Raw genomic sequence first — 15,451 nt, 5'->3', positions numbered from 1 at the left:
CCGTGCTTAAACAGTCCTTACTCGGAGTGCATTGGGTGATGATAACTAAGACTATCTGAAACCAGGTGAATTGGTAGTATCAGAGAGAAGCCAGTGGTGCAGATGGCAGAGAAACAGATACAGAGTCTCACAGGCAAGTAGCACCTCATTCTGTGGAGCTGGTAACCGGAGAATTGTGCCATCAGGATGAGCAGTAAGCTGCAGATTTGATGGAAGGTGTATTTGGTAATAGGCTAGGTGCTGAGTTTTGAGCTTCATATTCAGGACCCTTTCCTGCACTGAGTCGGCTGACTGGAAAGGTGAAAGTTATAAGTGAAGGACAAGCTAGCTCCAGAATCATTACCTTTGAATTTCCCAGGCGTCAGACAGGATCCGGAAGATTTTTGTTTAAGCACTACCCCTGCACGCCGGAAGTGGTGTCGGTCGGCTCTGCGTGATGTCGTCTGCGTTGTCTGTGCCATTGTGACCTCTGCGTTACCTGTATAGCCATCACCTTGGTGCGCTGATGTCAGTTACTTTTCACCACTTTCCTCCCAGAAGCGCGGAGCCATGAAGTGAAATGACATTGGCGTATTTTGAATAAATAGGTCCCTGAAAGGGATCAGCCTTGACTCTAGAAACCTGTCCACAGTGCAGGGAGAATGGGTGGGTCGGTAAGGAATCTGAAGCTAGAGCATGTCTCTACCAGATAAGGCGTTACCAAAGGTAAGTAACTTGTCCATCTGATAGAGACATCTGGCTGTAGATTCCTTACCTTTGAATAGAAACCCAAGCAATACCATCCCCAAACGAGGGACTGCGGACAAGTTTAGACCAGGAAGTCCTGCAGGACAGAGCAGCCAAAAAGGCAGTCCTTGCGGACTTGACTGTCCAGGTAGTAGTGCTTGGTAAACGTGTGCATGAATGCCCACATTGCTGCATGACAAATGTTGAGGACTGGAACTCCACGTTGCAACGCTGTGGTAGCAGCGGTAGCTTGGTGGAATGAGCCCTTAAGCCTTCAGGAGGCTGCTTTTTGGCCAGGGCGTAGCACATTTCTCAATGTAGATTTCTACAAACATAACCACTTCATAAATGACCAAACATCAAGACAACAGAAAGTTAGGACCTTTTCAGATACCACTGATTCCGACAATGAGGGACCATCCCATCCATATGATGCACCGGATGCATATAGTTCCTTCAACCCAAAAAATTCTTATCAGCCTTTTTTAGGACAACGAGGGAGAGGCAGAGGCAAACAAAGAGTCCGATTCCAAACGCAACCCCAATCCAGAGGGAACTACCAGGGGCATCATTACCAACCAGATCCCCAACACCTATTAGAGACAAGAAACAGGCAATATTGGAAAAGCGGAATGTAATTCCCATCTTCAATTTGTCATCCCACCAACTAGAATCTCCCGCTATAGACCTTCTATCCAAAGGCCTCTCTTTTGTTCCCCACACATCGGCCAATACATTTGAACTTTTCCAAGACATCTTTTCATTCTTTAGAAAAATTAGACTTAACAAGTTCTTTGTGAACAATGAACAGAATACAGATTTAGATCCCAATGTGAGTAAATTAAGACTACCGTCCACATTCACCCCTACATTAGAGCAACTAGGACCAGAGGTATCAACTTTTGAGAACACGGTCCTCAAACAACTTGAACAAGATCTAAAATTCATTCCCAAACCAGCCTACAATCTGAACAAACAAGAATTCACAGCAATGTATAGTTTAATAAGAAATAAGCACTTAACAATAAAATGCTGCGATAAAGGTGGCGGAATTGTCGTCTTAGACACTGACGACTACAAAAATAAGATGCTCAATATGCTACAAGACAACACTTTCTACTCAAAAATACAAACTAACCCTATTTTTGAAATAGAAAAAAGAATATTAACTCTAACAACCCATGCCCTGGATGAAAAATACATTACGACCAAAGAATATGATTATCTCAACTCCTCAAAAAGCAAAACGGCATGTATATATGGAGTACCAAAAATCCATAAAAGCCTTAATAACCCCCCATATAGACCGATAGTTTCCACTATCGGCACAGTCACAGAACCTTTATCTAAATTTGTAGATAATCAGCTAAGACCCTACATCTCTCAAATCACATCCTATGTGCAAGACACAAGAGACATAATCAACAAAGTTGAACATCTAACCTTCAACTGTAATCATGATGTATTAGTGACCCTCGACATCGAGTCGCTATACAGCAACATCCCACAACAAGAAGCAATAGAAGCTACTGACTGGTTTATAGATGCATTTAAAATACCTTGCTCTAAACCATTCATTAAAGAGTGCCTACAAATCGTACTCACCGAAAATATCTTCTCATTTGGAAATCACCTTTTTCGCCAAACCAAAGGCGTTAGTATGGGAGCATCTGTAGCCCCATCTATAGCCAATATCTACATGGCAAGATGGGAATCCAAATTTATTTACAATGAAGTAGCCCCCTTTTTCGAATCTGTGACCCACTGGTCCAGATACATTGATGACATCTTTTTTATCTGGACTGGTGGGGACGACACACTCCCTGAATTCATTCAATGGCTTAACCTAACAGACCCTCACTTGAAATTCACTAGTAACAGTAGCAATGATCAAGTCGAATTTTTAGATATCAACATCATAAACCGATCAGGACTACTAGAAGTAGACCTCCATATCAAACCAACTGCGAGAAACACTCTACTACATTTCCAAAGCTATCACCCTCGCAGTCAGAAACAAAGTATTCCCTTTTCACAATTCTTAAGAGTTAGACGGAATTGCTCTAACCTTTCAGACTTTGATAAACAAGCTACCATCATGAAGACCAAATTTCTAGAAAGAGGCTACCCCCATCGCCTCATAAGAGAATCATATAAAAGAGCTAGATTCTACGATAGAGACTTCCTACTGCGAAAAGAGAAAATGCAAGAACAAAAACAATTGGTATGTATAACAAGGCATTCAACTTTGAATGCTAAAGTAAAATACATCATTAACAAAAATTGGCACATTTTGAATTGCAGCTCCACTAATACCACCAAACTAGAAAAACCTCTATATGCCCACCGCAGGAACAAAAACCTTAAAGACATCTTAGTACATTCTAAATTTGAAGATGATGATACCAAATCTCATTACATACAGAAATCCATTGATGGGCAACGCCCCATTAAAGGAACATTTAAATGTACTAATTGTAAATCATGTGATCTCATCATTCCAGGTGAGACACTAATACATAATGGCTTTACAATTCAGGCAACACAGATGTGGAACTGTAAAACACAAAACGTAGTGTACCTAATTCTCTGTGCATGCCAATTAGGCTACGTGGGAGAAACATCAAGAGCAATACAAACCAGAATATCCGAACATCGCTCAGCCATAAAGACTAAAAAACTAACAGCCCCTCTGGTAAAACACTTCTTAGAACTTCAACACAAACCAGAAGACATCCGCTGGCGTATTTTAGAGAAAATTAATATACCAGATGAAACATATGGAACCAAAATTCGCAAGAAACGGGAAGTCTTTTGGATTTTTTCATTAAACACTTTTAAAAATGGTCTCAACAATGAATTACCATGGGAAAATGCAATCATCTAAAGTACCTTTTAATCCGTCAGCCTTCCCTATACAAAATGCATACACCTTCGATCCCATGCTGTGATACATCCCCAAAATTAGGAAATTCTATAATCTAAGAAAACTCTGAGAAATTCCCTCCCCAAAAATAATATAATGGACGATAGGCTCCCCTTCCAAATTCTTTCCGTAGAAATTACCCTATAATATAAATTTGTGCTGTACTGATCAATTCATCGTTACAGCTATGGTATACCATAACATGAAAAGTTAAAAACTCATTGTTTAGCTAATGGGAAAAACAACTCTCAATAACGATTAGGCTTTACACTATGCGACTAATGTGATACATGATATACTTTACCATATAATATGGTGGCAGTAATCGTTTGCCATCTACACATATTTTTTAAATACGATCTAGACGATAAAAGTACAAAATAAGACATGGGAGAGACCACCACGTGTTAATGACCCCGTTACGCGCCCTTTTTTCACGCCGCATTAAAACGCGACTCGAAAAGCGATACGCTGCACTGATAGGTTAACTACTTCATCCAATAGCAACACGCCACTTTAACAAAGCGGTATACGTAGCCTAACGCCATTAGAGCAACGAAAGCCCTATACGTCATGCTCTAGAATTGCACCAATTAGAAGGCATCGCTCAAAAAGACGAGAACCAATATATAGGCGGGACACACAGAGATACATTGTTTCAACCATCATCCACAGAGCCCGGTCGACATCGTAAACGCGTCTAGCACGAAGGTAAGCTTGTTCGCTACTTAATAGAACCTCAAAACTTTGATGAGAAAAAAAGATCACGCGACTGAGTTACTAAGAGCCAGCCTGACACTGTTGGTATTTTAGATACCAACATAAGTCTTCTCCATCTTTATACAATCGCTCACCATCCTCTTTGCGCGTAGATATAATGTGACCACGTCTTCTTGTAACATACTAACACAGCATTGTATAACATTATTACAAATGGCACGGCCTACTTTTCAAGCGTCCCTAATGTTAAAGTAAGCCTGTTTAGATCGATCTATAAACATTCTTATATTTGATGTAACACGACCACGCCCTGCTAACAACTATCAAACGCGGCATCTTCAAACAACTTTATAATGATATCCACCGCGCACATATGAATCATATTAAAACATCTGATTCAAGTATTACCCAAAGAGCGACACTCCTCCCCACTTGGTAGACGACTAGCGGCATATATTTTCTGTACTAACAACACAGTAATCATTCTGATTTTCACATCTTCCCCCCACATTATAATTTGACTTCATCCGTGTTATTTCCAATTCCTAGGTTATATCATACCTGTTACGCCCCTACTGCCACCGTTTTATACATCAACCATTTTATCAAGACTCGGCACTTGCAAGAACTTACCATATACCAGGTAATGCGGTAAACACATTAACTACAAACCTAGCCTCACTATTTGGTTTAGATACATATAACAGTCATCTGAACATCCCCGTGCTTTCATTTTACTAGGTTTTAATATATACATGAACTGTTCGTAATGAAGTATTAAAGAACTGTCATCCATTCGTAGACTTCCACCGAATAAGGTAACGCAATAACAGCGCTAACTAGAAAACTAGCGGTGCTATCTCATCCATCTTTAAACATCAGCTAGTTATATATTCTCTAATTTCTATCGCCTTAGGTTGTGCTATTTTCATGGATTTATCACAATGCAGAATATAAAAGAATAGCCATCCCCCCTCAATACCAACTATAACTGAATGAATAAACATCTATCAAGGTATCAATCACCATTGTCTAAATTAGAATAAATAAGATGGCTTCTAGTATATACAGCTAAACATAACAATGTGTTCTACATTAATAGGTATTCACTTACAAGAAAAATAACCTACTTAAATTCCTGGAAACCCCACGTTTGAATCTTGAAGCACAGGTAGACATGTGATGAATTATCCTCTATCTTAAACTAATCGAGAATACTACTATCTGCTCTATATTTTCTCACTACTCTATCTTCTTGCAAAAATTACAACTAATTAGCAACATGTTGAAAAGTTAAAGAATGAAATATACTGTTTTAATAGTTCTATTGTATCTTCATGATAGTGATGTTACAGATATTGTTCTCTTCATTGTGTGATTGAACTCATTATTGTTGTAACAAAGTCACCACTATAATTTTGTGATTGAAGGCATACCATCTGTTTATTAAATCAAATAATTTAGTCAGACTTGAGATATGTTAAACTCAATAATAAGAGAAATTGTAACAAATATGTATATATATTGGCAGTGACGAAATATGATTTAGAATTTTTATATTTGTTTTTACATTACAGGAATTGTGGCCTTATTTTTCCTGACGAAGGCGTTAACTACGCCGAAACGCGCGTCGAATAACATACAGTTGTGCCACCACATTTGTTTATTCTTTATCCCTATGTAACCTACAATCTATTTTATTATTTGTCATGATTTTTTACTATGTATATAATAAATTTGTTTTTAATTGTGAATGTACCAAAAACTTATAATTAAAAAAGAACTAGAATTTTCATTTTTCGTCTCACTGCTTAAACTGTTGTGACTACTAGATAGAAAAGACTTACAGCTGCTACTTACAAGAATTGCCTAGGTAGTTATTTTTCAAACGTAGCACATTTTGATACAGAGGACAACCCATCACGAGATAGTCCTCTTCCGTTGCAGACCCTTCTTTGTTCCAAAGTACTGCATGAAGAGTTGGTCGTCCCCCCGGAACTCTTTAGTGCAGTCAAGGTAGAATGACAACACTCTTTTTGGGTCCAGGCGGCGGAGTCGCTCCTCTTGCTTAGAGGTGGGCAGAGGAGCGTAGAAAGTGGGCAAGGTGACAGATTGCCACATGGAAAGATGTTATCACTTTTGGTAAGAAAGAGTCCCTAGTGCAAAGCACCAACTTATCAGGGAAGTTGGCCAGGTAAGGAGGCTTGGATGACAGAGCCTGCAATTCACTCACCCTCCTGGCAGATGTCACTATCACTAAGAAGGCTGTTTTGATAGTAAGCAGCTGGACGGGGCAATTGTGCAGAGGTCCAAATGGAGCGCTCATTAGAAAGGTGAGATTTAAATAATGAGGGTTGGTATGGCAGTTTCAGGAAGGCAGACTGGGCCAAAAGGTATCCTTTGAGAGTGCCCAGTGCGAAGACCTGCTGAGCAAGGGTCAAAACAAAAAGCAAAACTTGAGAAAAGGAAGCAGAAAGAGTATTAAGATACCTTTCTGTACAATATTTTACAAACCTGTTCTACCGGCAGGCATAAACAGTCTTGGAGGAGGGTCGCCTGGCCGCCAAAATAACATTGCAAACTTCAGGAGGAAGGTTGAATGCTATCAACTCCTGCCACTCATTCTCCATGCAAGAAGGCGTATAGTTGACAGGTTTGAGTGGAGGACCCTCTCCTGCAACAGAAGATGCTCCCGTAGAGGCAGCCTGATCAGATGATTGATGCTCAGTTAGAAAAGCTCAGGATACTACACTCTCCATGCCCAGTCCGGAGCCACAAGAATGACTTGGGCTTGGTGGCTCCTGATCTTCTTGAGCACTCTTGACAGGAATGGTATGGGTGGAAAGGCATATACGAGGCCTGAGCTCCACTTGAGATAAAAAGCATCTCTGGGCAAGGGCCGTCATGGAAACTCCAGGGTGCAAAACTGCTGACATTGCGTGTTTTCGGCAGAGGGGAACAAATCTAACCAATGCTCTCCCCTCTGTTGAAAGAGACATTGTGCCACCTCCAGATGGAGATGCCATTCGTGATCCGCCAGGCATTGATGACTGAGTCGTCTGCACTGGCGTTCAGAGAACCTGCAAGGTGTTGAACCACCAGGGATATGCCCTGCTGTTCCAGCCATGTCCATTGAGCAGGGCCTCTTGACAAAGCAACCTCACCTTGAACCAGCTTTCTCTTGACCGAAGGAATAAAGTCTTTCAATGCCAAGCAAATCGCTAAGATCTCCAGCAAGTTGATGTGGAGCCCGGATTCCGCCACAGACCAGAGTCCTCTGATCTCCACCTCTCACAGATACCCACCCAAACCCAGGAGTGACGTATCTGTCACTACTGTGTGGTCTGTTTGGGAAGAGAGAGGAGTCTGCCTCTAACCCAATTGCGGTTGGTCAGCCACCATAACAGGTTTTGTGCATTTCCCTCTGACATCTGGACCATGTTGGAGAGATTCCCCTGATGCTGCGCCCACTGGACTTCAAGTCCCACTACAGAGCCTGCATAAGCTATCTAGCATGCATCACTAGCAGGATGCAGGAGGTCAGGAGGCCCAGCAGCCTGAGTCGCCTCCACCATAATACAGGATAGAGCCTGAAACAGTGGTATCTTAGCCTGAATATCCTGGACTCACCATTCGGGAGGACATGCCCTAGACTGCACTGTGTCCATAACAGCTCATATGAAAAGGAGTGTCTGAGAGGGAGTCAAGTGTAACTTTGGCACACTGATAGTGAACTCCAGCACATGCAGGAGGTGCGCCATAGTCTGAAGGTGGGAGACAGCCTGAGGCGAGCCCGCCTTCAACAGCCTGTCATCAAGATAGGCGAAGACTGACACCTCTGATCTGCGCAGATGAGCTACGACCACCGCCATCACCTTAGTGAACAACTGATGGGCGCTAGTAAGGCCAAAGAGGAGTATGGTGAACTGAAAGTGCTCCTGCCTTATCGTAAACCGCAGGTAGCGCCAATGAGTAGGCAGCACAGGAAGCCAATCATAAGTTGGAGGCATCAAGGAAGAGGGAGAAGTAGTCTCGAAGGGGAGGGAGTAGACCCTTTGGACTATCTGTAGAACCCACCTGTCCGAAGTGATGTTCTGCCAGTGATGGCTGATCCTGACACCAACTGACTGCCTATGATCTGGAAGGGCCGGACTAGGACGGTTTGGAGGCTAAAGCTTCAGGGGGAAGATGGATTAACCTGAGCGCTGGCTGCTTGACCCACTGGGTTGGAATGAGCCTACCCCACGACCGAGCATAGCTTGCTGAACTGGTGCAATCTTCTGGCCGCGATATGGCTGGTGCAGCTGAAAGCCCCTTACATAGCCACGAAAGGGGCGAAAGGCAGGCGGGTGATGTGTGGCACATCACCCGCCATAGCCCGCCATCACTTGGCCATAGCCCGTGAGTCCTTAAAGCGCTCCAGTGCAATGTCTGCCTTGTCTCCAAAGAGACAAGTGCCATCAAAGGGCATGCCCATGAGAGAGGCCTGGACATCCCCTGAAAAGCCATAAGTCCTCAACCAGGCTTGGGGTTGAACAGTCACCGTCTATGAAATCACTCTTCCCAGCGTGTCGAGACCACAGCAAATGTCGAACTTTGCTCCATCTCTCCCATCTGATGCTGTCTGGGAGAGGATGGCCGGGTCTCCTCCGGGACAAGTGGCAGCACTTGCACAACCATTTTCCATAAGGAGTAACGGCCCAATAGGCATGCAGTGTTCACCGACCGCAATGCAAGGCTCGTGGAAGAAATTGATTTTTTTTACCCCAACTGTCCAGCCTCTTGGACTCCCTGTTCAGGGGTGAGGAAGGGAACGTGCTGTGGGAAGTAGAGGCTTGGACCACCAATCTCTTGGGGGTAGCGTGGTCGTTGAGGAAATTTGGGTCGCCCTGTGCAGGGGATGGCAACAGGCGATTGCCCTATTCAGAGGAGCTGGGATTGGTCCAGGTTCCCAGATGGCCTTGTTGAAGGGCAGCAAGGGTTCCGAGGAGGAGACACCTGGCTGCAGGTCCTCTATCAAGATATTCATCTTGACTGCCACGGAAGGGAGCTGAAGGTCCAGGACCTCACCTGCCCTTCGCACCACCATAGCTAATGATGCTGCCTCCTCCATAGCCATGGTAGGGGGAGAAAGCAGAGCAGAATCTGGAGAGATATCCAGTCCTTTTGCCGCACCCAATTTTTTATTACAGTCCATGCACTGATGAGGCTGGTCTAGTAAAGAATCCAGCAACCCCTCTCTATCTTCTTCCATTCCTAGCCCTTCAGAATAAGGCTGACCTAGGACCTAAGGGTTCAGTCGGTGCCAGTAAGCGTCAATCCGGCTCTGGGTCATCTGGGAGGAGAATTAGGCTGGGGCCGCCGGAAGGTGCCACCAGCATTGGGAGTCTCAGTGTCAGGGCAGAGGAAGGTCACAATGGCATAACCGGCATTGGTCGAAATTTATCACCGGATCCATGGGGTTGGGGGGCGTTGGCACCAGGGCTTGAGCCACCGGCTCGGAACCCGATGGAGCCCCCTGTGAGCCACCTGGGACCTAAGGCGTGCCGGTAGGGTCAGACCACCCAAATATGAGGTGCATGGTGTCATAAAATTCTGTGAGCTGGGTGGGGTCGATACGGCTACCAGGAAGGTGGGGGTAGCACGGAGTCAACCGAGGCGCAGGTTCAGAGGAACAAGGTCAAGAAAGCCGAGACTCCTCCATTGCGTCGACCGACGGATGGGGAGAAGTCGAAGATTGCTTCGACTTCTTGTGTTTTTTGTGCCTCTTACCTGACTGACTCAACGACTTTGAGTGGAAGAATGAAGACATTGGACCCATAGAACAGTGCCTGGACCTTCCTCTCTACCGGGACCGTGAACGAAACCTCATAGGAGAATGACGTGTTGCCAAGCCCTGGGCTGCAGGCAGCTTTAGGGACCGTTCCCTCAAAGCTTTCGGAGCCACGGCCCGGCAGTCGGAGCACGACTTCGAGTCGTGGTCGCGCTCCAGTCACCAGAGACAAACTAAGTGTGGGTCAGTCATCGACATGGCGCAGTGACAGGCGATGCACGGCTTGAACCCAGACGTCTTCTTGGACATGTTAGGAAAAACCTACACACCAAAAAAGGGTTTGACAAAATGTTGAAATAAAGCCTGTCAAAAAGTGACAGAGGATAGTTCTCTTCACGGATCTGCACTGGCACGGATAGAAAAGAATGGACGTCAGCGTGCCAAGGTGGTGCCTATATAGATGGTGCAGATGCCACAATAGCGCAGACAAGGCCTACGACATCACGTGGAACCGATAGGCGCCACCTACCGGCGCGCATGCGTATTGCTTAAAGAAAAATCTTCTGGATCCAGTCTGACACCTGGGCAATTCATGGTAAGGAATCTGCGGCTAGATGTCTCTATCAGATAAGATTTTTATGATCTGTTTGAGTTCAAGGTACAGAGGATGACATAAACAGGAGCACTATTAAATGTACAGTGTTTGAGGAGGCAGCCTAGAACTTTGATGCAATCCAGGAACTGTCAGTTTTTTATTCATTTTTCCCAAAAAGAGGGAGATGGAGTGCAACCCACCTTTGGACATTATAACACTGGAGTATATTAGGCACCAACCAGCTAATATACTCCTTTGACTTTTTTCCCACCACATCAAGGAATGCAGAGTGGAAGTGAAACAGCAACAAATACAGCACACAGCATGTTTGCACACATTGGGAACTTAAAATCACAGCACTAACTTATTGGGGTGGAAGGAAATATTTTGTCAATAAAGATATATATATATATATATATATACACACACATACATACATACATATATATATATATATATATATGCATCAAACCCTCCAGTCGAGAAAGGTAGAGGCCACACGGGGAATAGCTTCAGAAGCCTTTTATTTCACAGCATAAGGCATGATGCATTTCGGCTCAAACAGCCTTCTTCGGATGCCGCTGTTCAACAGGATGCTGCCCCACCCACGTTTTAAATAGTCCTGTACCATCCCATTGGTGGAAGCACTTGCAGTCCCCAGTCACATGACCGCACATCAGAGGCAGTGTTGTAGGCACTGCAACTCCCAGAGTTCACCTTACCGGGACAGATGCACCATGGGGATAAACTCGTTAATGACAGTCCAACTGGATTGGTGCTTGACAGGGCAGAACGCGGTGTGTCCGATTGTAAAAATCCCTGATGGATGAAAAAAACAAAAGTGCTTCCTTGAGTCCCCTTAATGTCCCAGCCTCAGGAACTGTGTATCCGCCGGGCCGTGAACCGGAAAATCAATGTATCCAGCTCCTCGTGAAGTCACGAGCTGCACTTCACAGCAGCCCTTGCATTGCTCACTCGTCGAGGCGGGCTGAAGCAAATCCAATACATAGGAGAGCACAAAACTGCAACAGCAGAGACCAGCAGTGCTACAGCCAACTTGCTGAACGGGGCCTCTAAAACACGCCTCTGGCTGATGTGGAAACATGCACCAAACCCTCCAGTCGAGAAAGGTAGAGGCCACACGGGGAAAATCTTCGGAAGCCTTTTATTTCACAGCATAAGGCATGATGCATTTCGGCTCAAACAGCCTTCTTCGGATGCCGCTGTTCAACAGGATGCTGCCCCACCCACGTTTTAAATAGTCCTGTACCATCCCATTGGTGGAAGCACTTGCAGTCCCCAGTCACATGACCGCACATCAGAGGCAGTGTTGTAGGCACTGCAACTCCCAGAGTTCACCTTACCGGGACAGATGCTGCATGGGGATGGACTCGTTAATGACAGTCCAAATCGATTGGTGCTTGAGAGGACAGAACACGGTGTGTCCGATTGTAAAAGTCCTGATGGATGAAAAAAACAAAAGTGCTTCCTTGAGTCCCCTTAACGTCCCAGCCTCAGGAACTGAGTATCCGCCGGGCCGTGAACCGGAAAATCAATGTATCCTGTTCCTTGTGACGTCACGAGCTGCACTTCACAGCAGCCCTTGCATTGCTCACTCGTCAAGGTGGACTGAAGCAAATCCAATACCTTGGAGAACACAAAATATATATACATACATACATATATTACATACACATATATACATACACATATATAACATTGCAGCCTAGAAGTCTAAAGTTAAAAATAGCTGACTACTAGAATACGTTCATATTTGCCTATAGACATTTCATGATGACTTTATAGTTCCTATTAACACCAAACTCTTCACAGAAGTGATACTAGGACAATAGCTATGCAGGGTTGGATAAAGGAGGCATGGGCAACAGATGAGGCCTGGAAAGGTTGTTTCACAATCAATAAAACACAGCAGTAAAAACGGAATTTTGTTTCATAAGAAGATATATGCCAGCTTGGCCGGATGGGCAGAGTAGAGAAAGGATATGAACAAAAAGAATAGAGTTAAGTAATTTGGTATAGTTAGATAAATGTCAGAAACGCTGTGATACAAGGAAGATCACTAGTGAGTAATACAATGTAACTTATGACGTCCTGGTCGGATAAGTTGAAATAGGTCAAAAACATTCTAGTCAACAGTGGAGATAGTTAGCTAAAAATCAGTGCATTTAATTATCACTCCAGTAAACTAGATCATACCTCACTTTCCGGGGAGGGCGAGGAGTTTCCAGAACTTAGCGATCCTTTTCTGGACCCATGGGAATCTGCTAATATCGAAATGGGGCGTTCCCACTGTGTTGCTCCCGTTGGTACGTGCCAGTAGTAGATTCCAGCAATGTCATTGATTTTTTTCCAGCCAGGGGGCAAATCAGGATCATTTTGAAATGAGTGGTCATTCCATAGATCTGCTGAAAAAGAGAAAATAGAAACTTTATAAGATTTAAATGAAAAAAAATGCATTGTGTTGCGGCTGCAGAGTGCTTTCATTGATTAAACATTGATTCTGTTAACAGTCAATATCATGCTCTCAAAATGCTTGCTTACAAAGCTACATGTATACCTTAATTTCCCGCAGCCCTGCCAAGTACCACGCATCAAGCTCTAGACTAACGCATTTCAGTGGGGTGAGCACATCGCAGCACTGAAATGTTAAGTCACGCATAATAGTGCCTCCTGAGCTGTCAAGGAGCACTGGTAATCACCATAATAAAGCACTGAAACTGGAGTGGCAGCACGCCATGCACGCTGCTCCCAGGGGGCTGGTTCAGCCACCACAGCTCTAGCAGCTGATAATCTGGTTACAATGTAACAATATAGGGATCATTCACCCCGCATATTTCAATACATTCACTGCCGAATCTGAATGGCCAACCGCTACTATGAAAACAATCAGCCTAGGGGTGAGGTTTGTGACACACACAACAGGAGGGCGTGACGTCATGTCCTGCTGCCTTCGCGGCAGCGTGACGAGTGGCCAGTTAATGAATAACATTTTGCCAGGCAGCGGCTGCAGTGGCAGCGCTGCTCGTTACGTACTGCGTTGTTTAAGAATGATCCCGCAACTGGAGGGAGCCGTTTGAACCACCAGAGCACCGGCAGCTGAGTGAGTGGTTCAGCAGCTCAGAGCACAAGCGCAGCAGCTGATGAGCTAGGCTCAGACTCATGCCCGAACTGCTGTTTGCCAAGGGTGCAGTCGCTGCGGCCACAACGAGGCGGCCAGTTACGAATTGTCTCAACAGTAAAAGCAATTAAGTGAGTGCTCTAGTTGAGCTACAAATTTGCTTAAATATAGCTCTAGCGTGTGGTGACCACACTGGTTACGGTCCAACTTTCAGCACAGCCGGCAGCGACATCACTTAGTTAAAAGGCTGGTGTTTGTATTTCACCATGACAGCAGCAGCCTGCTGGAGGGATCAGCCTGCTGGAGGAATCAGCCTGCTGGAGGAATCAGCCTGCTGGAGGAATCAGCCTGCTGGAGGAATCAGCCTGCTGGAGGAATCTGGTGCTACGGGCTGGTCAGCAAGTAATGGCGCCTGACCGGGGCGGCCACCACTCAGCAGTGCTCGGTAATCATTTTTATTAGGGCTGACTACGCAGTACTATAGTTAAGTCTAATACTGCGTCCTGGCTGGCGGTAATGTGTACGCCGGACACTCCTGATTTAGGGTGCTTTGCAGTAGTTTAAAGATCTTCTTAGAGTTTTTCATTGCTGAAATGGTTGTCATTCCTGATATTATTTTTCCCTCATCTTCATTGCTTGATTTTGCTTGTGAGAAAGTGTCACTCTTAGTCATTAAAATGTCACTCCTAATTACACTCAAATTATGAAAATGTCACACAAAGGAATCTAAAACCTTAGCCAATGGAGGACTTTAACAGTTTTGATCTGTCAATCCTTAAAGCTACAGTATCTTCCCTAGGTGCACTCCACTCCCACTCTCCAAATACTCTCTACACATTTTAGCATAAGCTTAAACAAAGATTGACTTGGCGATGTTTAAGCAAGTTAAAGATTTTCCAAACAACCAGCTTCCTTTTAATGCACTCAAATTCATCTCTGACATGTTGCTCTATGTTTTTCTACACAGAATTATGAAAACAAAGACGAACATCACAAGAAAAAAGGCAATTAGCTGGCAAACAATTAAAATAAATTGACAGTTTAAATTACAGTTAGAATTACAATTAATACGTGCGATGAGAGAAAAAAAAAGTCGGATTTCTGTCCTGTGCCTAAGCTACTTCAATCAGTAAATTAACAGAAGAGGTTGTAACAAAGCCGCGAGAGGAGCCGCGAGAGGAAAGTATTTCATACAATCACGTGATTCTTCATAGTTGGGTGTTCACAATAAAGAGAAGACCTTACTCGGATATAAAGCAATCAGCTTGATATTGAGGGAATAGGGTGTGACTATTGGTCTCAACTGAGTTTTCTGCAACCATAGGGTGTGACTGTTGGGTTCAACTGAGTTCTCTGCAGCCAGGGCCGGGCTGGGAAACCAAAGCAGCCCTGGAAAATTTTGCCAGACCAGCCTCTGCATAGTGGGTGCAGCGAGTGAGCCCAACCACTAAAGGAGGTTTGGGGGAGGGGGTATTAAAAAATGACGCATTCTACAGCACCGTTTTCATGATACATTCCATTGTATTAGCTTTTAAAGCATAGTAAATGATGACCTTACAGTGCACCAGGATA

At 44.4% G+C, this 15,451-nt stretch overlaps 1 protein-coding gene across 9 annotated transcripts in view; it reads right to left on the bottom strand.

The window, feature by feature from the left end:
- Nucleotides 1-15,451, bottom strand: part of APBB2 (amyloid beta precursor protein binding family B member 2) — a 1,135,523-nt gene that overhangs the window by 423,486 nt on the left and 696,586 nt on the right. For all 9 annotated transcript variants that reach the window (XM_085642196.1, XM_085642193.1, XM_085642198.1 and 6 more), the window contains one exon: nt 12,958-13,166. In XM_085642196.1, coding sequence (XP_085498322.1) covers nt 12,958-13,166 — 209 coding nt within the window. The remainder of the gene's footprint in view (nt 1-12,957; nt 13,167-15,451) is intronic.

This window comes from Triturus cristatus, chromosome 2_2 (assembly GCF_964204655.1).
Source record: "Triturus cristatus chromosome 2_2, aTriCri1.1, whole genome shotgun sequence".
Lineage (NCBI taxonomy): Eukaryota > Metazoa > Chordata > Amphibia > Caudata > Salamandridae > Triturus > Triturus cristatus.
The sequence above is the reverse complement of the archived record's forward strand: the minus strand, read 5'-3'. Positions and strand labels throughout refer to the sequence as shown.